Source organism: Hyaena hyaena, unplaced genomic scaffold (assembly GCF_003009895.1).
Source record: "Hyaena hyaena isolate Hyena2069 unplaced genomic scaffold, ASM300989v1 scaffold_6, whole genome shotgun sequence".
In the NCBI taxonomy this organism is placed as follows: Eukaryota; Metazoa; Chordata; class Mammalia; order Carnivora; family Hyaenidae; genus Hyaena; species Hyaena hyaena.
The window spans coordinates 4,853,865-4,880,759 of NW_024080638.1; the positions used below are offsets into that span (position 1 = coordinate 4,853,865).

Below are 26,895 nucleotides of genomic sequence, written 5' to 3' on the forward strand. Positions count from 1 at the left end.
TACTAGGAATCGAAAAGCCTACCGTTCTGCTATATCTGGCAGTTTTAAAAGATGGAGGAGAAAACAGCTAAGTTGGAGGCTGAAAATTAACAATACATATGAAGAGTCTTGGGACTTGCCAACTTCTGAGGAAGGGGTAGTATCTGGTAAAGGGGACAGGGAGGTGGGGCTTCAGGAGAAAAAAAAATACTAAAGGAGAGTGAGGGGATGAAAGAAGGGAAGGTTTAGATGTACCTCTCTCCACTGTGTTAGGAAACATCTAAAAGAGGCCATCATGAAGGTCTGGGCCTGGAGGCCTCACACTTTCACAGAGAGCAAAGAACCAGATAGCTAGATGAAGAGGCACCCTCACTTCTCATCACTAAGTCTGTTAAGTTTTATCACTTTTATTTGAGACAAAATTTTTTTATTGAATGTTTTGGATCGTGTGTGTATGCTTTTGCTTAAGAGGGAGGATAGCCAAGATGTTCAACAGCATGGGGAAGAGAATTCATCCTCACGTCAATGTCACATAATTTTACTGTAAAAGATGTTTGATAAATGAATCCAGCCAGGGAAGATCCTCAAACGGAGAAGGCATTAAAGGATCAAAGACAGAACCTATCACCTGGTTGAGTGAAGATGTCAAGGATATAGCTTGAGATATGCTTTGATCCTTTCCATATACCCTCCACTCTTTGATGTGGACAACTGATTTTTTCTTCATCTTAAATAGAGTCATTTGCAGGTGTGCCTTCAAGCTCCATCTCTCAACCACATTGCTGTACTTATGAAGCCACCACTCTCTGGGTTTTAACAGTGATGTCCAACACCTTCTCATACCCTTTTATTCTAATCCAGAAAGATTTCAAAGAGGATGACAGCTGCTAAGTGTTGCAACTTATCTCCTCTCCTTGAGGTTGCAGTGGAGACAATCTAAACTGAGGGAAGAGGTACACATTACCTGGGGGAAGGGCTAGCGGTCATGGCCAAGGTTCTGTTCCTCACAGTTATTCCTAATGGTGTCACTATGGGTGAGCCCTTCACCCCTGAGCTCCATTTTTTAAATCTGAAAATCAAGAGAGTCCCTGGCCCCTGAGGACCTTAACTTTCTCAAGGCCCTTTCCCCTTCTGGTTATGACAACGATTCAGAAAATTGTGCCATCAAGGGGACTGACCAGTTGTGACTGTTACTGCAGAAGCAGATTTGGAAAAAAGCATACTTCCTAGGAGACAGAAATATGAAGCAGAAGGTCAACACACCAGGAGAAAAGGGAAAAGTGATCATATCAGCAACTGGAAGACAAAGTCAGGGTGTAGGGGTGTAGTTCAGAGACCGCTGCCAAGGAGACAGGCCCTTCAGTGTGTGTTTACGTGACTCACCAGGGAACTTGATGACAAGGCTGATCATGGGTGGAGAAGGTAGTTTGTGTGTGTGAAAGGGAATGATTCTGTTATGAGGCATCTTAGGGGGAAAGAAGTTGGATTTAGCCAACTCCTTTTTTTCCCCATGGTCTCCACTCACTTATTAGGAAAACCAACAGAATTGAGGGGGGTAGCCAGGATCTGGAGAGGCCTTCCACAATGACTCATACAAACAAAAACAATAGAGCTTAGGAAAGGGCCTTTTTCAAATCAAAGTTCAAGGTTTCAAAGAACTCATTTATTTTTCCTTTATCTTGATGTTTATTTTTTTATTAGCAATAGCAGGGCTTAGAGGACACAGAGACTCAAAACGCTTTTCACAGACCCAGAAAGCACCTCCAGACACTTGGGCCAGCAATTCATCTAAGACTCTAAGTTTCCTTATGTTGATATATTCATACAGGGCCAGGCACTGAAGATGCCATTTGATTCTTACTAAATCTAAGATACCATGATGGTAAGATACACCATCCAACTGCCAGTTGTATCATGTGCCATGACACTTGTAAGATGCATTTTCATCTTAGAGACATTAAAAATATTTTTTTGGTAGGGGCACCTGGCTGGCACAGTTGGTTAAGCGTCCAACTCTTGGTCTTGGCTCAGGTCATGATCTCATAGTTTGTGAGTTTGAGCCCTGCATCAGGCCAGCACTGATGGCGTGGAAGCTGTTTGGTTCTGTCTCTCCTTTTCTCTGCCCCTCCCCTGCTTGTGCTCTCTCTCTCTAAATGAATAAACTTAAAACAAATTTAAAAAAATATTTTGGATGAATAATATATATTAAATATCCTAATTCTTTGAATGTTATTTATGTTAAAGTCTAACTTTAATGCTCCCTAGACATTGCCATATCCAGGGATGTGGTCAGGTGACTCCAGCCAAGACTTTATTAATCCCCAGGCCTTTTTCTAATACCTGGGTCAGAATGTTGAATGCCAACCCAGTAGACCTAAGTGGAGGAGACCTTGTGCTGTGCTGGTAGCAGGAGCATTGGGTTGTAGCGTATAGGAAAATTGACTATCTTGGCAACTTGATAGCGAGCCATAACAACGGGCCGATGATAAGCATGCTCTTCAATTCCAGTTCTAGAGTCTGACCATACAGTTATCTCAATGTTGTTCCTTCTTCAATGGAAGAGGGGCCATCAAGGTATCAAATCCATAAGATCTACAGAATGTCTCATTTACCTGTTGAGAGTATCAACAATGTTGCACTGTAGCTAAAGTTGCCTATATTTCCTGTGATGGGATCCTTTTCCTATTATAACTCTTCTAGTCCAGTTGTCTAGACAGAATATGGGGTTAGAAAATAAAAACAGTCTGGGTTACAATCTCATGAATGGTTAGTGTAGTAATGGGACTCACAAGGAAATGTACTCAACTGAGAAAGACTGACTGATTCAGTAATCTGTGTGAGTACCTAATTATTTGCAAATGTTTGTAATCCTCAAGACAAGGGCGATCAAAGTAGGTCCTATTATTGCTTCCATAATGCAGATGAGGAAAGGGAGGCTCTTGGACAAATACCTTGCTCAGATTTTGTGGCCTATAAGGGGAGGGCCCAGGATTTGAATGTGGGTGGTTCAATTCCAGAGCCTGTGCTTTTATTCCCCGTACCCACAAATAAGAAATAAATTTTGCCATTATGGAGATTCAGACACATAAACTAGTCATGATACAAAGAGACAGTTGCCTTAATAGATATGTGTACAAAGTGCCATGGAGCCCTACGTTTAGGGATCTTTCATAATATGAAAAGTGACTATGAGAGCAAGTTAGCTACATTTTCTATTTTTTTGTTTTTGTGTGTTTTATTTATTTTTGAGAGAGAGAGAGAGAGAGAGAGAGAGAGAGAGAGAGATCATGCATGTGCATGAGTCAGGGAAGGGCAGAGAAACAGGGAGAGGTAGAATCCCGAGCAAGGCTCCATGCTCAGAGCAGAGCCAGATGTGGGACCCAATCCCACAACCACAAGAGCACAACTCGGGCCGGTATCAGGAGTTGGACACTTAACTGACTGAGCCACCAAGGCACCCTTACATTTTCTTTTTAAGAAGGGACTTCCCTTATTGTTCTATAACCTGAGACCATGGGTTTTCCTAGATACCATGCATTCGCCTATTTGCGGATAGAACAGCAATACCTTTTCTCCAAGGCTCATGTATATATATCAAACACAAGGTTCATCAGCTAATAGCCAATAAGTGTGATGTAAACATATTGTTTGGTTGTGGAAAATTTCAACCATACCCAAAGGTGGAGAGGACAGTATAATGAACCCTGAGCATCCCTCGCTCAGCTTCAGCTGTTATCAACACTCTGCTCTTCTTGCTTTAGCTGCACCTGCCTGACCTGCACTTTTTTTTTTTTTTTCTGAAGCATTTAAAAGCATATCCAAGCATCCATTTAGTTTCATTAGTAAACACTTCGGTATGAATATCTATTATACCAAGCCTTAAAATATTAATGAAAATACCATTATCTCAACCAATGAAATCAACAATAATTCTAAATATTTATCTGATAGTCTGTGTATAATTTTTTTCCTGATTCATAAACATGCTTTTAACAGAAGAACTTTTACTTTTTTTTGTGTAGAATAAAGGTATACAGTTTCCCTCTCAGTTCCATTCTGGCATATTTGCAAACACACAACCTTTCTAAGGAGCAATTTAGGTTGTTAGGAAGTAAAAAAAATAAGTAGTTTTCATAGATCACACATAGAACATAACTTTATTATAAGGTTAAAGCCACTAAGTAAAAAAAAAAATTTTAAATGTTTATTCATTTTTAAGAGACAGAGAGGCAGAGTGCAAGTTGGGGAGGGGCAGAGAGAATGGGAGACACAGAATCTGAAGCCTACAGCACAGAGCCCAATGCAGGGCTTGAACCCACGAACCATGAGATCATGACCTGAGCCAAAGTCGGACGATTAACTGACTGAGCCACCCAGGCACCCCAAAGCCACTAAGTAAACTGAAAAACAAATGCCTGTTAATGATGGAAACAAAATAGCATGTGCCAAGGTGAGTACTGCTGAGGAACTAGGCTGCAAAAATCCTATTAAAGTATAAGCATATTCTTGAGACACTAAGGTTATAGGCTCCTGGTTCCATTTCTGTATTTCTGGGTTTACCAAAGATTCGAGTGTAGCAAGCTGGGCAGTGGCTTAAGACCAATATCATGAACTATTTTAATAGGAATGAAAAGGCTTATGGTTGTGTGTGTGTGTGTATTTAAGAGAGCTTCTGGATATATCTGACCTGTTGCTTCTTCTTCTGAATGTCAGTATCGCTGGTGCATGCGCGCACGCGCGCGCACGCGCACACACACACACACACACACACACTCACACACACACAAATATACTCATATACACTCACACAGAGTATATTCATTCTATAGTTGGATATCCACATTGGTTTGTCTGTCCTACTCATTGGCATTGTTGACTGGAAGGAATACTGGAATGAGAAAGGGCATAACTCACTCTCCCTGTTCCTATGAACTTGACCATGGGATGGAGGCATGGAGTCACCAGCATCTGAGAACTCAAGAACAAATGGTAGAAAGAAGAGTGTGGGGGACGGTGATGACCACAGTGGGGTTAGGTGAGAACCGGGAGCAGAGAACCGTGACACAGGTAAAGGGAAAGGCCTGGCGATGAAAACATGGGCATTCGGAAAACTGAAAGCCATTCTTATGAGGTCTTCTCAATGTGGCAATTATGACGTTTGGAACATTTTGGGCTGCCCTTTAAACATAGCCTAGAGTTATTTGGTGGGACTCTCACAAAAACCAAAGCTGCTTTGTGATTAGGAACATTTTCTTTTGCAAACACCAGAAGCATAGGCTGTAATAATAAACTACCATAGTTACAAAGCTTATTTGGGGTTGAAAACGCCAGCCATATTCTAGCTGAGGTTTGCTGTCTAGAAAGTGCTGTGGTTGAATACTCTGAACCCTAGCCTTGGACTTCAGGTGTTGGCTGGTAATTTCTAGATCTTGTAGGCATTATTTCTCGGTAACCCGGTTTTCTTAGGATCAAGAGAGAGCTTTGCAGAATTAATGAGCTGAGAAGGGTTGGGGAGGGGCGGAGAAGAGGGAGGGACAGACACAAACGTTTATTCAGCCATTGACTAACATAAGGCATCCACATAACTTCTTTTGAGACAATGTAGGAGAAAATACATGTTAAACTACAAAGCAGCATATAAACTATAAGGTGTGCAGAAAAGAGTTTGGAAGTATTTCCCCTTTGATTATATATTTCATAGAGTCTCAACAACAGCTCTTTTGAAGAATGTGGTATAATTGAGAAATGTATACACACAGTTTTTGCTTCTTTTTTGTGGTCTTCACCCTAATCCATTCTTTCAGGTTTTTCTAGTTTGTCAGTTCACACTCTTTATTACCTTTGCTGATCGGATATACTTAACTTACAGAAGCACAAACTAGCTTGAGCACTCGCTGGGGAAGTCAAAGATCCAGTGGACAGAATGAAAGAAGGAATCTCAGTGATTCAGAAGGGCGAGGATCAGGTGTGTAATTAGACAGGTCGGGACTTATGAGGGTGGAGGAAACACACCAGAAAAAGTTTTCTATGAGCGGTGGGTGTGATCGGAATCTCTCCTCTGTACAGTACAGTATCTGTACTGTAACTCTTACAGACAGGCAGCCGAGCTCTGTGTGGGTTTCTTTAAAGTAGCATGGCTTTGTTCACAAAACCTAACAGCCCAGAAACGATCCACCTGAAGAGCGTGTATTTTAAGTGGCTTTGCCCGCTGCCTAGTGTGGCTAGGAGCATGTGGACATGGGGCTTTTACAAAACGTTTGCAGCTTTTCAATATTTTCAAAACAGCCCATTTCACTCGGGTTCCATCCAAGTCTACAGTTTGGATGTTTGGATCCCATGTTATTTGGGATGGTTGGTCTGTAAGATAATTAGGGGGAAAATGAAGGTCTGACATTGCTGTCACTGCCTTAAGGTCAGAGTTAGGAGGCGATCATGAGTAATTGGGTGTAATACGTTAAAAAAAAGAGTATTGTTGTCTTTACGTTGGTTGTTAAGGAAGCATCCGAAGGTAATTCTGATGTAACCTGGCTGGAAAATTGGCAATATTGTGTCAGTCTCTTACATTTCCTCTGGAGCATAAAGCACAAGGATATTCTGTAAAAATAGACTAATAGTCTCACTAATTAATCTCTTCATCAGCAAATATTTTTTCTCTTGTGTACAAACGTACCTCAACATTTATTGGTATTTTCTCTTGGTAACAGTTTCCATTTTTATATTAACCTAAGGATCACCTTGATGTGAATTCTTCTCTAAAGATTCCTAAAGAAGTGTCTAAACAAAACTACGTGGAGGCAAGACCTTTCAATCCACAGGTGCCGATGCATGTACTAGATTAATTAGGGCAAACAGAAAGATGACATATGCATTCGTGGGGGGTTCTTACTTCAATTACTTTTCATGAATTTAAGATTACTTTCGATGAATATGAAAGTACACTTGTGAATATAAAAGTAATATATTTTCATTGAAAGTAAGTCTGAAACTCTAGCCATCATCCTGGGACCATACGTTCCATTGATGTTGCTCCTGAACCCTACTAATAACTTGCCTGCACTCCTCTCTGTGACTCTGTTCTGCAAGTAAATATATGTGATAAATAAAAATCCCCTGCATGTTTCAGTAAAAAAAAAAAAAAAAAAAAGAGTCAGAAATAAGGGGGAAATTTGGAGAAGAGATAAAAATCTCCCAATGTTCCATGTCTTAGGGAAAATCACTGTTAATAAAGATTGGCACACTATTTCTTTCTACACATACTGCATATGCATATTCTAGGCAATGGAGAGCATATGATAAGCACTTTGGTGTTTTTTAGATTTTTTTATTTTTAAGCAATCTCTACACCCAATGTGGGGCTCAAACTCACAATCCCGAGATCAAGTCTTGCACTCCACTGACTAACCAAGCAGGCACCCCCTATAAGCATATTTCATATACTGTTTTCCACTGAACATTATGCCATAATGAGTTTTCATGTTATTAAAACTCCTTATAAATATAATATTTAATGGCTTCATAATATTTAATACTATAAATATGCCATGAATTCCATAACCAATTCCAGGATTTTTAGTGACATAAAAATTTGCTAATTTTTAATATTAAAAATGCCATGATATCTTTTTGCATAAATATTTGCCTCTAAGTCAGATTTTTTTTTTTTTTTTTTTTTACAGAATTGCTTCTCAGACTAGGAATTACTGATATAAAAAACACGCATGCATATTTTTCAAGTTTTTAATACATGTTATTGATTTTTTGAAGAAAGGTTGTACTAGTGTACATTCCCTATAGAAGTTCAAGAAAATGATTTCATTTAATAGCCAACTGCATAATATCATGAAAATGAATACCACCACCATCACCAATTTAGAAGGCAAAAATTTACATCATTTTAATTTGCGTTTCTTTTATAATTCATGAGGCTGCTCCTTTTCTATCTGTATTTCTTCTTTAGTGAATTGCTTGTGCATATCTTGGCCCCAAAAATGTTTTCTAAGGGCTATTTATTAAATCTTAATATTTTACAGTATTATTATTTTGTCATGTGTGCTTTTCTTTGTTTTAAAACTGTTTATGGTAATTTTTGACTTGTGAGAGAAGGCTTCACATTTGTTTTTGAAGTTTATTTATTTTGAGAGAGCAAGAGTGTGCACATGAGCTGCAGAGAGGCAGAGAGAGAAGAAAAGCACAGAGAAAATCCCAAGCAGGCTCCATGGAGCTCAATGCAGGGCTTAAACTCATGAACCGTGAAATCATAACCTGAGCCAAAATCAAGAATTGGACACTTAACTGACAGAGTCATCCAGACGCCCCAGAAATTTTCACATTTTGTAGTCAAATATATATTTCTTTTGTGGGTTCCTTAAAATTTTATGTTCAAATTATTTTTAAAGGGCACAAATCAGTGGTTTTTAGTATATTCACAAAGTTGTACAATGATCACCACTATCTAATTGCCCCCTAAAGCAATCCTGTTTTCGTCAGCAGTTACTCCTCATTCTCTTCTTGCTCATCTTCTGTCCCTATAGATTTGCTTATTCTGGGCATTTTACATACATGGAATCAAACAATATGGCTTTTTTTTTTTTTTTTTTTTGCATCTGGCTTCTTTCATTGACCATAATAGTTTCAAGGTTCCCAAGGGTAATGTCGGTCTTTGTTTTTTGTTTCCTCCTGACCACATTTCGTTTTGCTATATCCTTTGTCTTTTTTGAGAAACCATAGGAATTTAAGATTTATTTGGTTATAGCACACCCTAACACATTGGCTTCAGTTAATTTGCTGGTCAGTTTCTACTACACATGATTGGTATTAGTTTGAAAAGAAAAAGCTTTTTTTTTTTAACATGTATTTTTTTTTTAACATGTATTTATTTTTGAGAGAGACAGAGAGCACGAGCAGGGGAGGGCCAGAGAGAGAGGGAGACACAGAATCTGAAGCAGGCTCCAGGCTCTGAGCTGTCATCACAGAGCCTGACAAGGGGCTCAAACTCACAGACTGCAAGACCATGACCTGAGCCAAAGTTACATGCTTAACTGACTGAACTACCCAGGCGCCCCCAAAAAGGGGGCCTATAGTAGAGAAATATCTTTCTAGTCTAAGTTTTAGAGATTTTATTGAGAATGGATACTAAACGTTGCTGAAAGTTTTTCCTACATCTGTTGAAGTGATCACATGACTTTTAGTACTTGGCATTTCTATGATACAGGGTAGGAATCACTTTACTATGGTTGAAGGATTTTTTTCACTCTTGTGGCAAAAACCATACTCCATTTGACTGTCATATATTATTGAATATGTTTTTATCTATTGCTGTTAATTATTTTATGTTTTCCATATAAATATTATAAAGTTAAGAAGTAGTGTTTGAAGACAGTGAAAAGAGCACAGACATTTGGGGCCAGAGATGTCTGAGGGTTTTTTTTTTTTTTTTTAATGTTTGTTTATTTTTAAGGGAGAGAGACAGAGCATGAGCAGGGGAGAGGCAGAGAGAGAGAGAGGGAGACACAGAATCCAAAGCAGGCTCCAGGCTCTGAGCTGTCAGCAAAGAGCCAAACATGGTCGCTCAAACTCATGGGCTGCAAGATCATGAGCTGAGCCAAAGTTGATGCTTAACTGACTGAGCCACCCAGGTGCCAATATGAGGTTTAATTCAAGTTCTAATACTTATAATTCTGTGACCTTGGCATTTGTCCTTAGGATTTTCAATATGCATTATTTTTACAGATTTGTAACCATATGAGTATGGAACAGTTTATATCTTTTTTCCCCCTAATTTAACCTTATGCCACAGGCATTTTCCATGTTGCTGCATAGTTTTGAAAGCTGTGTAATATGTGATTCAAAATGAGCTTCAGATAAGCAGAGTTAGGAGTTCCTTAGTAATTGGAACTTTCATCCATGTCCACATTTTTTACCAGTAATAATAACTATTTAATTATGCCTAAAATGTGCTTTATATTAGCTTAAAGTGTATTTTAAACTTTATTTATTTATTTTGAAAGAGAAAGAGTGAGTGAGAGCAAGGGAGGGGCAGAGAGGAGGAGAGAGAGAATCCCAAGCAGGCTCCAGGCTATCATCGAGGAACCCCACACAGGGCTCGAACTCAGGAGCTGTGAGATCATGACCTGAGCCAAGATCAACACCCAGGAACCCCCATAAAAACGTTTTTAAGGATACTTATTGTCAAAATGCTTTCTAAAATTATTATTCCGATTTACGTTTTCACTGATAATGTATAAAATTTCCTACATTTGCCCACATTGTGTATTAACATTCAAAATAAGTCACTGCTAATCCAATAAAAAAATGGCTTCTCACTATTATTTGAATGTACACACCACATTTGTGAGGCCCAACATTTTCTCACATGTATATGAATTCACTGCATTTCTTTGGTGAATTGTCTGATTTCTTGAATGCCGTAAATCTTTTTCAATTTACATAATAAAGACACTATTTCTTGGTCTCTTATAAAAATGGGTCTTCACATTTTGATTACGATTTTTTAAATGACACCAGAACTTTCCATTTACTTATGCTGTCAAATCTGCCCATCATTCCTACCATGACTATTCTGACTTTTAGGTTTAGGAAAGTTTATTAAGCCTTCAAATTGTTAAGAAAGATGAATTCCAGAAGCCATTTTTAAGATTTTGATATTGGTATTTCACTTCCCAATCCATCCTGAATTTATTTTTGTTATGTGGTGAAAATACAAATTAAAAGATTCTCTAAATTTTGCCAATTATTTAATGGCAATCACTCCTTCTAATACTTTGTAACAAAAATTCCACTGGTCACTTATGAGTTTTTAAGTAGAATATTTGAATTTATGTATATAAATGATTGCATTGATGCTTTTGTGATTTTTTTTTTTTTAAATCTTCAGTAGGCTTCATGCCCAGTACAGAGCCCAACATGGGGCCTGAACTCATGTCCCTAAGACCAAGACTTGAGCTGAGATCAAGAGTCAGATGCTTAACCAACTGAGCCACCCAGGCACCTCAAATGCTTTTGTGATTCTTGATCCAGCATGCACTATCTTAATTACTGTAGCTTTAAAAAAAATTTATTTGGGGAGAGAGAGAGAGAGAGAGAGAGAGAGCGAGCGAGCATGCATGTGCACGCAAGTGGGGGAGGGGCAGAGAGAGAGGAAGAGAGAATCCCAAGCAGGCTCTGCACTGTCAGCACAGAGCCTGATGTGGGACTTAAACTCATTGACCATGAGATCATGACCTGGAGTGAAGTCAAGAGTCTGATGCTTAACTGACTGAGCTACCCAGGTGCCCCATACTTACTGTAGCTTTTTAGTGTTTTGAATTTTAGTAAAGATGGGTCTTTTCATTATTTTTCTTTAAAATATTTTAATTTTCAAGGCACCTGGGTGGCTCAGTCTGTTAAACATCCAACTCTTGATTTTGGCTCAGGTCATGATTATATAATTTCATATAATTATATAATTATAATATACTTATATTTTATATAAATATACTGATATTGTGAAAAGGATCTTTACCACTATAGTTTCTACTTTATAAACATCATTCAGGAAAGCTCTTTTTATATATTTATCTGTAACAATGCAGTTTACTGGACTCTGTTTTTAATGGGTTTTTATACCTTTCGGTTTTCATTTTAGAAGGTATACCACCATACCTTCTAACTATTAATTTTCTCATCTTTATACCTGCTATTTGTTTGATACATTTATGTATTACTGTTTGGGCTAGGACTCACAGAATAATGTCCAAGATAAATGGGGACAGCTTTTTTGCTTTGTTACTGATTTTATTTTATTTATTTATTTTTTTTATACTTTATTGTCAAGTTGGTTTGCATATAATACCCAGTGCTCATACTTTGTTACTGATTTTAAAGGGAAGCATTTAATACTTCACTATAGGCCTGGTTATAGTTGGTTTGGAACAGATAGGTTTTCGTATGTGGGACAAACACCCTTACTTCCTTTTTAGAAATTTAAGAATTCGCTGTGAATATATGCAGTATAGAAGATCTAAAAAAGAATGTTCTTCAACTGCTTTTAGTATTGTTACTTTGGGACTCACATTTCTAGATAGGAAATATGATTTGCAAACCTCATATGTATGAGGCTTTATTTCATTTTACTGTCTGCATAACACAGATAACTTATTGTGAAACATAGATTTTTTTTTTTAACCTATTCAAAGTCACCCAGTACAAATTCTACTCAGTAGGTACACTTTCAGAAATGAGTTTTGTTTTCCATTGTGGTAGCTTTCCCTAGCTTACATTTTCTGGTATTCTCTTTCTTCTTGTTACTCGGCTTTTATTTTGTAGTTTTATGATGATATATGATGAAGAGGAAGTTGATGGGACAGCAATAAGCTAAATCAAAGGTATACTGTAAGCATGTAAAATTGGTCGACAATGTCAGGAGAGAGAAGGAGGAAAAGTCAACAGCCGAGGTACATGCAGGGCAGTGAAGGGAACCACTAGAACAATCAAGATCTTTTTCATCATTCCTGCATTTCTTCATAGTGTTACAACACACCCGATGGCCTATTTGGGAACATTTCTCCCAGAGGATGAAAGTGAGGTGCTTGTGATTTTCCTATTGTAAACAAACTCTGGCGTTTGGCTTTATTTTCCAGAAGGCTGGGGAAGTCTTTATCCCGGCAGATTTATGGTGATGGACTTAGTGGGGACCGACGAGCAGCTCCGCTCTGCCTTGGGCAGCATCAATTCTTTTTTGCAAGTGAGACGAGAAGCGAGAAGCGTGGTTTTGGGGACCGTCTCCCATTTGCATTTTTCCTTCTCTTTCTCTGCCCTGCTCTTCCTGTCTCCTTTCTCCCAAAGCAGGGAGTTGTGGGATTATGATCCAGAAGTGGGCTCCCTGCTAATCTTCCGGTTCTTGCATTTATTTCAGCTGCGAGAAGAAAGGGGAGCACTGTGCTTTGTGAGCCATGATCATTATACTTTCTTCCTCCATCCACTAAGTTGATTGCCTATAGCTTTACAAATGCTGGGAGAGAATTAGCCAGGCTGCTCTCTGAACCAAGACGGCATTCTGTACGGAGGGTAGTACGTCCAATAGTTACCTGCCGGTTAAATAAAAGGAAACCTCTATCGTTACACATATTGTAAGGAAGATAGAGATAGAAGGAAGGGGTCTCCTTTATTGCGATTTCTTGGTGCACTGCCTGTGCTCCCGTACTGTGCCAATAGCACAGATGAAAGATCATGATCCGCTTCGTCATTTCCTGGACATTTCACAAAACGGCACTATCCAGCAAGCTATTATTTCATAGCAAAATAGATTTTAATTGAAAAATCACTTGAAGTAACTGAAGAAAAATGCGGAGCAGGAACTTTCCCGACAGACAGCAGAGTATGTACATTTTGTGAGTGGAGCAGCATCTATTTAATATATTTTTATATAGAAAATACAAGCATATTTAAAATGGAAACACGTAAGAAAGTATGCCACAACGGATAACAAAATGTAACACAAAATGAAAAGGTAAACCCAGGATGACAAGTTCACTAAACAAGACAAGACCCAGCACCGTGTTGGAATTTCTTTGCGTAAGTTCCAGGATGCCCGGGACTACCAGGAGGAGATGATCCTGCTTTTAGGGGAGCGGGTTGGTTGTGCAGTGGTTAAAACCCAGTCCTCCTTTTCCTGGAACAAAAAAACAAAGAGATTCAACAGAAAACCTGAACTGAAGAGGTAAGGGCTGAGGGGCTGACTACAACAGGCTCGAAAGTCTCAGATGCCTGCGCAGGCTCTGTGACGTCGTCTGGAGGGATGAGGCTCGCTCCCTGAGAGCACTAAGGGGCTTCGAGAACAGGTGCTACCCTATGAAAAGACCTGAGAATCAACAGAACCTGAGTTTTGATCCTGCCCTCGCCACCAATTTCCTGTCTGATGATCCTCTTATCTCTAAAATGATGAGCTTGGACTTTGTGAACCTCAAAGCCTCTTAGAGCATTAGCAGGTGAGGGGTTTTAGTTAGGGCATTTACTTAGGATCTATTTTCTGAAGATGCACATAGAGATCAGAGGAAACATGGTCTCTTTCTTAAGGAGGGAATGAACTGGGAATGATGCCAGGCCTGTCTGCTTCATCAGCAGAGGAGGTTAGAGGTTGAGGGACTTAATGGCTGCCACGGGCTCTGTCCACCGGCTGTCACTGAGGGCCGGGAGCTGCTCCATCCGTGAACAAGCATTTACTGAGCACCAGTTTTTGTGCCCGCACCAAGTGCCGAGGGATACAATCTTCAAGATACTCAATCTTGTGGGAGAGAAGGAAATACAAAATTGCTTCTAAACACTTACTGTTTTGATTTCTCAGAAAAGCTTTCTCCTCGTCCCGTTTCAGGGAATCCTACTCCATCTTTTCTTCTGGGAACTGCCGCCGCCTCACCCTCTCCCCATGAGTAAGGTAGAGATTTTGACAAAACGACCCTCCATGTCAGTACAATATAACTCAACCTGGGGCCGCAGTTCGCTGATCCGCGCTGGGCCCTTGAATCGATCTGGAGTAGTCAGTTCTTCTGGACTGTTAAGCGGGGTCAGTACCCTATTTCTGCGGACGCAGTGGGATGACATGCAAAACGTGGGAGCTACAAGCAGTTCTGTCCTTCCACTTGAACTGAGCAGCAGAGAAAACCACACTGCAGCGGAAGAGAGGATGGGAAAGGCAGTGGAGAGAGGAGGGGAGACGGGGGGTGGAGGGGCTCTAGGAGGCTTTCAAGTCCTCAGTCTGGTCCTGCTGATGCTCAGCCACCTTGTGTCTTTGGGTACAGGGGTCCTTCTATCCTGAGGACATATTCCTTCCTTTAGTGAAGCTAGTTAAGAGTTGCAGTAAGAGAGTCCCAACTACTATACGTCTCCTAGAATAACTGATCACAGTACAACGAGGCAGGGGCTTGCCCAGTCTTCCGGGTTGAAGATGAACCTTTCCTTATCTGTGGGATAAGCCTCTTAGCTCATGTTGCTGAATACACACATCTGGATTCCTTTCTTAAACTTTTGCCTACAAAATCTAGATTTTATTCTCTTTATTAATAGTATGTTCACCTAAGGTAATAACTATCCTAGTTGAGAAAGAGCTCCTCTGGAGGATTTTGAAGCTAGAGAACCACACAAACTCTGCTGCGTTTCCTTGTGTTATCTACGAGATGAAGGAGTTGAAATAGAAAAGTGCAAAATTATAAGAACGTTATAAATACTTCCTGTTCCTTTTCGAGTCACTGTCCTTCTTACTCCTTTTTTCTTTTCTTTCCTCTCTTTCTCTCTCTCTCTCTCTTCTTTTCTTTTTTCCACAGAATCCATTCCAATTTGACTCTTGTTTTTTAAAATTCTTTCAACTCTGCTCTTAGGTAAAACCATCATTTTTATCTTGGAAACTTCTACATATCCTGATATAATCCAAATTTGCTCTTTGGAGATTTTTTTTTTCTCTGCAGAGATGGCATATATTTAAGCTAATAGGAATAAATGCACTGGCACAGGACTGATTTTTTTGTTAATAAAGTTTGTACTTAAATAGGTTTTTGTGTTTGCAAGCTGACTCTGATATTCTAATCACAAGGAAATTTAAAAATTGAAAAGTGAGAGCTGATTTCTTTTAGCTGGATTTCCCACTTTTTAAAGTGAATCTGAAAGTATCTGTTTGTATTTAATGATTGCTGGAAGGCAGAAGTAAATGTACATTATACAAATCTAAGTGATGTAATACAATAATACATACTGAAAGTCTTAAAATAGAGTTGCTAATACTCCAACACTGCAACGTTTGTGAGGATAATGTTATAATATTGAAAATATTTTATCCATGGTATGATGTAGTATGTCTGACACTTCCTGAAGTTTAAAAAAGTTTAAACCTTGAGGAAGAAGAATGAAGCTAGGGGCATCATGCTCTCTGATTTCAAACTATATTACAAACCTATAGTTATCAAAACAGTATGGTACTGATAAAATCAGACACAGAGATCAGAGAGACAGAATAAAGAGCCCAGAAATAAATCCATGCATGTATGGTCAATTAATTTATGACAAAGGAGCCAAGAATACACAATGAAGAAAGAACAATCTCTTCCAACAAATGGTGTTAGGAAAACTGGACAGCCACATGTCAAAGAATGAAACTGGACCACTTTCTTATACCAAACATAAAATGAAGTCAAAACGAATTAAAGATTTGAATACAAGAGCTGAAACCATAAGACTCCTAGAAGAAAGCATAGATGGTGAGCTCCTTGACATTGGTCTTGGTGATGATTTTGGGGGAAGGGGGATTTGACAGCAAAAGCAAAGGCAACTAAAGCAAAAATCAGCAAGTGGGACTACATCAAACTAAAGGTTTCTTCACGGCAAATGAAACCATCAACAAAATGAAAAGGCAACCTGTTGAATGGGATTATAAATCTGACAAGAAGTTACAATCCAAAATATATAAAGAGCTTATACAACCCAGTAGCAAAACAAACAAACAAACAAAACAAAATAAAAACAAACCTCGAACAATTTGATTAAAATGTAGGCAGAGGATATAAATACACATTTTTCCAAGGAAGACATATAGCGGGCCAATAGGTACATGAAAAGTACTCAACATCATTAGTTATCAGGGAAATGCAAATCAAAACCATAGTGAGAAGTCGCTTCACGCCTTTTAGAATGGCAGTTATCAAAAAGAAAGAAATAACAAGTTTCGGCAAGAAGGTAGAGAAAAGAGAACATTTGCACATTGTCGGTGGGAATGCACGTTGCATACCATGCAAAACAGTATGGAAGTGCCTCAAAACATAAAAAAATTAAAAACAGAACTGCCATACAACCCAGCAATTCTACTTGTACTTCTGGGTATTTATCTGAAGAAAATGAAACTACTAACTTGAAAAGATATATGTTACCACCATGGTCATTGCAGCATTATTTATTATAGCCAAGATATGAAAACAACCTAAGTGCCCATACATCGATACATGGATAAAGAAATGTGAGACACCATTCCACATCCACACCCACACACACTGAAATACTATTCAGCTACGAAAGAATGAAATCTTGCCATTTACAACATGGATGGCCCCTGAGGACTTTATGCTAAGTGAAATAAGTTGGACAGAGAAAGACAAATACCATATGGTCGTACTTATATGTGGAATCTAAAATTTAGAACCAAAAAAAAAAAACCCTTCACAGATATAAAGAACAGATTGGTGGTTGCCTGAGGCAGGGGTGGGGGTGGGTAAAATGGGTGAATAGAGTCAAAAGGTACCAACTTCTAGTTATAAAATAAATAAGCCATGAGGATGTAACATAGAGCATGGTGACTATAGTTAATAACACTGCATTGTATATTTGAAAGTTGTTAAGATAGCGAATCTTCAAAGTTCTTACCATGAGAAAAAGATTTTGTAATTATGTACAGTGATGGATGCTAACTGTGGTAATCATACTGAAATATATATACAAATATCAAATCACTATATTGTATACCTGAAACTAATATAATACATATCAATTATTCTTCAATAAAAAAGTTTAAATTATTTTAAACTATTTTCTCTTTAGACTTAATTTTGTGATAATCTTTTCTCGACTATCATACTTACTTGGTTAGAAATGAGAAACCAGTTGAGAGACATATTTTTACATTAAAATTTTTTAGTCAACTAAATACTGAATATACATACACTGAAAATATGAACCAAGATTTTTGATTTTAAAAATAAACATTTCTTACCATCAATTCCAACAGTATTTTTATTGTAATCAGGAATGCAAATGAGCATCATTAAAATGTATCGAGTTTATTATTTACTTTACAACCTTCCATATGAAGGATGCAACCTTCTGTTCAAGAGTAAAGTTGATTTACTTGCTTAATTAAACCTTTTGTCTTTTTTTGTGGAAAACAATGGAATGTTTCATGAATTTGCATGCAATCCTTTTAGAGGGGGCCATGCTAACTTTCTCTGTAGTGTTCCAGTTTTGACTTTATGCGCTGCCAAAGGTGAGCACAAGAATATTTATTTTTGAGATATCGTTTTGGCAATCCTTAACTAACATTTCTTTGTGTGGCTTCCGTTTGTATTTATTTATTTATTTTTATTACTTTTTAAAAAAATTTTTTTTAATTTATTTATTTCTAGGAGAGAGAGAGAGAGACAGCATGAACAGGGGAGTGTCAGAGAGAGAGGGAGTCACAGACTCCGAAACAGGCTCCAGGCTCTGAGCTGGCTGTCAGCACAGAGCCCGACGCGGGGCTCGAACCCACGAACCGCGAGATCATGACCTTAGCGAAAGTCGGACGCTTAACCGACTAAGCCACCCAGGCGCCCCGTTTGTATTTAAAGAGTACCTGAAAGTGGACATTTTTGGAGACTGTAAGTTTCTACTTAAACTGAAGATACGTTCTGGCTCCTGGGACAAGCTTACTGGAATTCTGATCTCTTTATGGTACAGAGAAACATTTGTTTCTAACAGCCTTACCTGGAGCAGTCCTGTCCTGTCCAAGCTGAGAGACAATGACATCGGTTTGGTCTTATGCATTTTCCACCATTTAAGCAGGGAGACTGGCAAACAGCTGGGATGAAAAATTCATGCAATTATTTAATTAACGCTCAGCAAGTCAGAAAACATCCACGAAGGCGTGTGGAATAAGATCTGACTCTTGCTTTCCACTCCAGCTACTACCATTCCTCATTGACCATTTGTATTACACATTCCCGCCACTCTGTTTGACCTCAAGTCCCCTGTGACACGACTCCCCATCTCACCTTTCCCTCCCAAGCTAGTCAAGGTTCAGATGTAAGTTCCGGGTTTGGTCCTGCCTGTGTGTTGAAACCTTTGCTGATGACATTAAATCCACTGATTTTTCTCATCAATTCTTTTCATGTATGCAGTTGATTTGACGTATATAGTTTTGAACTGCAAATTTTTCATTTGCTCAATGAGACTGTATATCACTGTGTATATGAGAGAGCTGGCAATGAATTCTATGACTGATTGCATCGTTACATCAGATGTCGACACTTAATGACAATCAGACACATAGATTATCTAAAATAACAACAAACAAGTAAATAAAAATAGCAGACGATTCAAAAGTTCCTTGTATTTGCTGGAAAATACAATTTTATAGCTTTTACCAGCTTCAGTTGGAATTGCAGAGCCCGGAATAGAATTAAAAATTAGCCACAGGTAAAAACCTGAGTGAACATCCAAAGATTTACTATATGGACATCTTTTTTCACAAATCCACCTTGCAATAACCACTCTGCTTGTTACAAAATGAACAGGTGCTAAAAACTGATGAAGACCTACCGCCAGCAAGTTTAATATATCAAAGAGAAAGAAGAATTTCCTCAAAGAAGAAGAAAATAAGATTCCTGTTGAAAGAAGGTTGGAAATGAGAAAGTTTTAGTCTCATGATTTTACCCTCATTATAGCTTGGACGAGTAGGCTTCCCCAGATGAAATACTCATCTTTGGTGAGATATACATAAGTGTTACTCCTTTTTCTAAATTTGGTTTGGAAGCTTATTTATTTTTGAGAGAGAGAGAGCTGGGGAGGGGCAGAGAGAGAGGGAAACCTAGAATTTGAAGCAGGCTCCAGGCTTTGAGCGGTCAGTGTAGAGTCTGATGCGGGGCTTGAACCCACTGACTGTGAGATCATGACCTGAGCTGAAGTCAGATGCTTAACTGACTGAGCCACCCAGGTGCCCCAAAAACCTGTCATTTCAAGCGGACTCATTTATTCAACATGAGAAACTGATCTATGCAGGCACTGTGCTAGGTATTTGACATATAAAGGTTACGAAGAAGCATCCCTGCCCTCAGGCGGCATATAATCTAGTAGGAGCAAGGACAGATTGATAATCAGTTAAGACCTCAAAGTACAGACGAGTAAATATTTGAGATATGCAAAGGTTAAGGGGACATTTGTCACCAATCAATGACAGTTTGTTACTGTTGTTCACAAAGGAACCATCTTTTTCAGGGGCTTTCCACTTTAATGTTAATGGTGTTCTTTTAGAGCCGTGTTCTTTCTAAATAGTTACCATGAATGTAGTAATTCAGTTTCATAGAGATTAAAATAAATACTCTTCTGGACCTCTGCATGCTTTTTTGCTATTCTGCAAAGCAGAGCAGATGACATGAAGGAGGCAGGCAGCTGAGCTGACGTAGATGCTCTTCTTTGGTTCACAAGCCTGACAGGTGCCTTTGAAGCAGCCGTGGAATTCAGCACTGAGACTATCATTCAAGAGACCAGCTTGGGGGATTTGTAAACAACCTTGGCATCGTTTTGTTTCACTGCCACCTCTGAGTCTGCGTCACACTCATCAGTGTCCTCTAGGGCCTCATGGAGCCAAGTCCCCAAGAAAACAGACCCAGAAGGAAGACCTACCTGTATGACAGCGGGACCCCGTCCAGCCAGGTGGGCAATCACACTGATAAGGGGCCACACAGCGACCGCCGTTCAAACAGGGGAGAATGCATATTGCTAGAAAGTAGAGCGACAAGGAGTAAATCAAAACATACACACTCAGATATGCTCAAGTGTTCACAAAACATTTTCTGGGAGGACTAAAACCTTGAATGACCTACTAGATAGTCTCTCCGGATGTGTTCTGTTTATTAATCAGTATCATCAGAAAAACACAATCGGGAAAGTAAGGGTGGACCTTTAGCCTAATGAAATGACTCTAAAGCCAAATGCACTATTTGAGGGAGGATATACTGTAATCGATGTCCGCTAAGTGCTTTGCTTTCTCTTCACAGAATAAAGCAGAGTGTTCTCCATTTATTATTGTTTCAAGTTTCCTTTCCAAATTACATAAAGTGTTCAAGAAGTTTGGCTGTCTCGAGGCTCTCTTATTGTCTTGAATTAAATATTAGAATGGGGTCAGACGGGCTATCCTGTGGGCTGGTGCTGGCAACACGTCAGTAACGATGAAACAACTCACCCTTTATTTCCTTGGAGCAGAGGCCTGATGGGGACTGAATCACGCCTTTCCTACACTGTCCATGGCAATTATTCTTCCTAGAGATTCCTGAGCTCTTTAAAGGGGAACAGTCTGTTTACAAGGAGTGAGACTGTCTATTGGCTTGCTACTCAAAGCACAGTTCTCACATCATTGGCATTGGGATGACCTAGGAGTTGGCTAGAAAATGCAGCATCCTGGGTCCCAACCCAGAACTACTGAGTCAGAATCTGCATTTAACATCTCCCGGGTGGTTTGAATGCATGTTAAAGCTTGGGGAACCTTGGTCTAATGCAGTGGCCAGTGAACCAGGCCAGGCCTGGTCAGGTCAGGGCCCTCCAGGGTAAATGTTTCCCTGGTCTTTGGACACTTGGCATAAAAGCAGGTCAAGTTTGGGAGCCCTAAATGGGAAGGAATGATTGCGGAGCAGAGGGAGGAAAAACATAATTTTTCTTTATTCTTAATCAACGTGAGAATACTTGCTTTGGTGAGTTCTTAGCAGCCTAAATTTATTTCCATTGTATATTTTTCCTTTCTAGATTACTTAAAATAGTTACACTTAAAACAGTTTTAGAATCTCTTATAACATGTCTTGTCTTCAGAAAAATGATAAAAACTGATATAGGCCAACAACCATCGCATGAATGACCCTGAACGTGACTCACATATACCACTTCCAATGAAACATGAAATAATTTTCCCCATATATATTTTTTAAGATATTAAAACAGAGAATAGTTTAGACATTAAAAAGTTTCTAAATCACTTACTTACATTCTCCTGAAGTTCAAATTCAAACGTATTTTTATAAGGATCAAAATTCTATATTAATTTACTAAGCATTGTGGAGAAATAGGAGTGACAACTTCCTGTTTTTTATTTTTTTTAATTTTTTTAATGTCTTACTTATTTCTGAGAGAGAGACACACACACACACAGCATGAGCAGGGGAGGGTCAGAGAGAGAGGGAGACACAGAATCTGAAACAGGTTCCAGGCTCTGAGCTGGCAGTCAGCACAGAGCCTGACGTGGGGCTCGAACCCACGAACCGTGATATCATGACCTGAGCCAAAGTTGGACACTTAACCGACTGAGCCACCCAGGAGCCCGTTTTTTTTTTGTTTTGTTTTGTTTTGTTTTGTTTTTTAAGTTGGGAAGAACCATCCCTAATGACAAAGAGTGAATAGTGGGCTGCAAATACTATATACAAGTACAATGTTATGCAATTCCATGAATTTATCCCAACCGCAGCAATGAGAGGCTTAGTATATACATGCACTTGATGTAGGAGAAGACGTGGGCTGGGAAACCCTCTATCATAAACTCCTTCCCAAGAAGATTCTTGGGAATTTGTAACAAGAGGTGTGTGTAGAGATGGCTCTAGATGGATCTTGATAACTGTGTTTTCAAGGTCACTTATATTCCAGATCTTCTAACTGACATATTCAGATAGACTTCAGATGCTCTCATCTGGTTCTTCCACCAGTAGAGCCAGTTCCTAGTAACTCCCCTGATTTGGCAGCTTACAGACAAATTATCAGGACTTAAAGTAAGATTTAAGGACACAGTATGTAAGGTTTGAGGAGACTCACGTTCTTCGCAGAGGCGCCCCATCCAGCCATCTGGACAGGAACAGGCATTTGGGCGTTGGCAGATGCCTCCATTCTGACACGGGAATCGACAGACAGCTGGAAAAGAAGCAGGATGGAACACAAATCCAGGGAATTACAGAAGAGTGTTTGTCAGAAGATAGGATTCCTTATTTATATTTCCTTGAGTCAAGTTTTACAGAAGAGAAACAAAACCGAATCTCAAGATTCAGCTAGGGGTAAACATGAGGCCTCTCAGAAAGGGGCATAAACAAGCTTGGGTAGTTCTGAGAACATAGCTTTCAACATTTCATAAACTGGGGGTTCAGGGACGAAGGGGACCAGGTGGTTTAGACAAAAGATAATGTCTTTTGGTCCGCGCCAGGGGAAATGCCTCTTCCAGAGATGTGAAAATGCTCTTTCGAAGGTGCCCTTTGATGGCCAATAGCTCTTTGGTGCTGCCACTGTCACTCAGTGTCTTACAGCCAACAAGTGAAGACGCAAGCAAGCAAGCAAAGCAAACACAAAACTGTCATTTGCCTTCTGGTTTTAATTGAAACTTGGGCTACCTGAGGATGTCACCTCCTTAGCCGCCCTCTCATGAGGAGGTCGTACCTTCCCTTACATCCCGCCTGTTAGCGATCTCTTTTCTCACTGCTGCTTTCAGACCGTTAATCTTCCATCTCCTTCCATCTCTTGCAATCACCTTTGCCTTTTCTGAGGACATTCCTTCATGGATTTCCTCAATTCTCCCAACCCCACAGGTCATTAAAGACTTTGGCCTTTTTACCCCAAATCCAAATCTGACCATTGTTCACGAAGCCGTGTGGACAACCAATTCAAGAATTTGATTATTCTTTTAGTGCCTGGGTTAATGTTTGTCATGTTCACTAGCATAGCTCCTCACTTTAAGTAAATGTTTACTGAAAATATTTCAGTAGAATGGAACAAATACTATGATTTGTTTTTTTAAAAAATCATGTTTCTAGAAAAGTGTAGATTTTAGGACATAGTAGCATGCCTCATTATCTACCTCTCTCAATTTTGTAGAATTTTAAGCACAGAACCATCTCCCCTCAGGAAGATTTTGAGTGCACACACACAATTCACCCTTGGGTTTGCAAATTCAGTGCACCAAGCGAAGAGAGAGCTGTGCGCACAAGAACACAGAGTGCTTGTCGCCAGCCCCCAGCATGGCCAGGGAGACCGTGGGGTTGGCTCTGCTTCCCTGGGGCTTCCTAGGACCTCTTCTCTCGTACTCGTACTCTGCCCACCGGGCGGGCTATCCCATCGCCAGCGGGGCTGGGGGGTCTGCCCAGGAGGCGAGTGTGGCACTGGAATCTGCTGAAACACCTGTGTGTCCAAGAAGCAGCCTCGTGGCTCAGACATGACACGGCCCCCCTAGCGGCTGGAGAACACTCCAAGAGAACGCTTCCCTGACGACCCATGACTGACGCAGGAAGGGGCTGCATGCGGAGCCAGAGTTTTGTGTGAAAGCTTTCAAAACTCAAATCCAGAAAGTTAAGGAAAATGACACAGATGTCAAAAGAAAATGTATTTATTAAATTTTTAAAAAAATGTTTATTTATTTTTGAGAGAGAGAGACAGAGTACGAGCAGGGTAGAGGCAGTGAATCCAAAACAGCTCCAGGCTCTGAGCTGTAAGCACAGAGCTGGATGTGGGGCTCGAATCCACAAACCGTGAGACCATGACCTGCGCTGAAGTCAGAAACTCAACTGACTGAGCCATTTAGGGCCCCAAAAGAAAATTTAAAGCCAAGGAAAAAGAAAAGAGCATGCATACTAGTTGTTGGCCTTTGCCAACTTCCATATACATGCCCCTACAGCTTCACTAAGAAATAACCATTCAATGGATAAAGAAGCTGCGGTATATATATACAATGGAGTATTACTCAGCAATCAAAAGGAATGAAATCTTGCCATTTGCAACTACGTGGTTGGAACTAGAGGGTATCATGCTAAGCGAAATTCGTCAGAAAAAGACAAATATATGACTTCACTCATATGAGGACTTTAAGATACAAAACAGATAAACATAAGGGAAGGGAAGCAAAAATATAAAAATAGGGAGGGGGATGAAACATAAGAGAGTCTTAAATACAGAGAACAAACAGAGGGTTGCTGGAGGGGTTGTGGGAGGGGGGATGGGCTTCATGGGTAAGGGGCACTAAGGAATCTACTCCTGAAATCATTGTTGCACTAGATGCTAACTAACTTGGAGGTAAATTAAAAAAAAAAAAAAAGAAAGAAAGAACCATTCAAATATTTCTTACCCCTGCAAACAGGAGGGGATGTCCAGGTTCCATTCTCTAGGCAAACGCTCCTTAGGGAACCCTCCAACACGTAGCCACTGTAACACGAGTAGGTGATCATGTCCCCATACTGATAATGCACGCCTCGAGTGATCGCATTTTCTACAAAAGCTGGTGGACCGCAGGATATTTCTACAGGAAGACAAAAGCACAAATGAGCCTCTGCTACTAACCCAGCCGGTGGATGGGAGAAAACACAGTCTCATCTCAAAGACTGAATTAATTTCAAGAGCAAAGATAAAATACATAAAGGTAACTTTTCACCTGTATAATAACGAAAAGCTTCTAGGAACTATAAGCATAATCCGCTACCATCTAGATTTGCATTAGATTTGCAGGATCAATAGTTTTGCCTTCTGATTCAAATGCTGAGGCCGAGCTGCTATTGTTCACTCAGGCAACAAGCCTGTAGGAGCCCAGGAATGAGCTCTTGTGGATTGCCAGAGGGGCGGCTTCCAGGAGAGCCCTGATGCAGGCCGTTTATCAAATTAGAGGAGAGGAGCATGGGAATTATCTGTAGTCTATTGTTTTAGAATAATGATCATGAATGACAGTGCTACACATTCCATCAAAGGCTGCTTTACCAGTGCTTAGAATAGCACCTGGCGTGCAGCGGTCTCTTGATAACATTCCTGAAAAACGAGTAAGTGAATGAATATCGTCTCTAGCCTCTAGAGACTCAATGTACGCACTGTGATGAGGTTTATGACAGTCAAGCTTTCACATCAGTTTCCTTCTTTTCAAGACTGTAAAGCAGTGACTCTTCACTTAAGAAACATGTGAAACTGAATGATAATCTTCTCTTTTAAAAGTGATGTGCACTGCATATTTATTTTTTATTTTTATTATTTTAATTCAGGGAGAGAGCGAGCGTGCAAGCAGGGGAGGGGTCAGAGAGGGAGAGAGAGAGACAGAGAGAGAATCCCAAGCAAGTCCCACATTCAGTGAGCAGCCTGACGCAGGGCTTGATCTCATGACTCTGGGATCATGACCTGAGCCAAAATCGAGAGTCAGACGTTCAGTCAACTGAGCCACCCAGGTACCCCTGTGCTGTATGTCAATCTAAATAAAAAATCTTGTAACTAATTTTGCTTTGAGAAGCCTTGAGATAACTAGAGTTGTTCTGGGGAGGCTCACAAGACAAGGTCTGAGTTAGAGTTGGTGCTCCAGTCAGTATCCAGTTTGTAGAAGTCTAACTTTTGGATGACTCTCCCTGAACTGGCTTCTACAAGGTCACTTTGTGGACATAATACCATTAAGAACTTGTCAGAGGGAATGACCAATGTGTATGATTTCTCTGAATTTTCTTTTCTTTCTAAGGTGTTTACAAATATTAAACAAGTCAGATATCAAATATGTATTAATGCCTACTGTGTATTAGAAACTGGAAAGAAATCACCGAAGAAAATGCTGTACCTTACACAGAGTAATAGGATAAAGATGGACAATTTAATAAAAGAGGCTTGGATACTGTACTATGGGAAAATCAAGGTGAAAGTAACTAAGTAAGCTTAGGACTGTCAAGGTACAAATCACAGTGGGAGTGGCATCGAACTAGGCTACAAAGCTTGAGTGGAGGCTATAAAGCTTCCAGGCTGGGGGAGCAGCATGTAGAAAGATCATGGCAAGCTGAAGGCTGTTTTACTGACGTGATCAAAGTGTGGATTTCAGACCACCTGTATGGGAATCACCTTAGGTTCTCATTAAGGGGCGCCTGGGTGGCTCAGTCAGTTAAGTGCCCGACTTCGGCTCAGGTCATGATCTCATGGTTCATGGGTTCGAGCCCCGCATCGGGCTCTATGCTGACAGCTAGCTCAGAGCCTGCAGCCTGTTTCAGACTCTGTGTCTCCCTCTCTCTGACCCTCCCCTGCTCACAGTATCTCTTTCTCAAAAATAAATAAAACATTAAAAAAATTTTAAACAAATGCAAATTTTGGGGGGTGCGTAGGTGGCTTAGTCAGTTAAGCTTCCGACTTCAGCTCAGGTCATGATCTCGTGGTTTCGTG

The 26,895-nt window shown here is 39.9% G+C and overlaps 1 protein-coding gene and 1 non-coding gene across 2 annotated transcripts in view; both read right to left on the minus strand.

Annotated features, from left to right (window-relative positions):
- Positions 1 to 13,330: 13,330 nt before the first annotated feature.
- SVEP1 (sushi, von Willebrand factor type A, EGF and pentraxin domain containing 1) overlaps positions 13,331 to 26,895 on the minus strand; it is a 191,645-nt gene continuing 178,080 nt past the window's right edge. The window contains 5 exon segments of the mRNA XM_039239447.1: positions 13,331 to 13,648; positions 18,475 to 18,568; positions 20,392 to 20,487; positions 22,561 to 22,656; positions 24,851 to 25,021. Coding sequence (XP_039095378.1) covers positions 13,627 to 13,648; positions 18,475 to 18,568; positions 20,392 to 20,487; positions 22,561 to 22,656; positions 24,851 to 25,021 — 479 coding nt within the window. The 3' untranslated portion in view covers positions 13,331 to 13,626.
- Positions 17,894 to 18,003, minus strand: LOC120237731. The gene has a single exon (XR_005530029.1). It is a non-coding gene; the product is annotated as a U6 spliceosomal RNA (small nuclear RNA).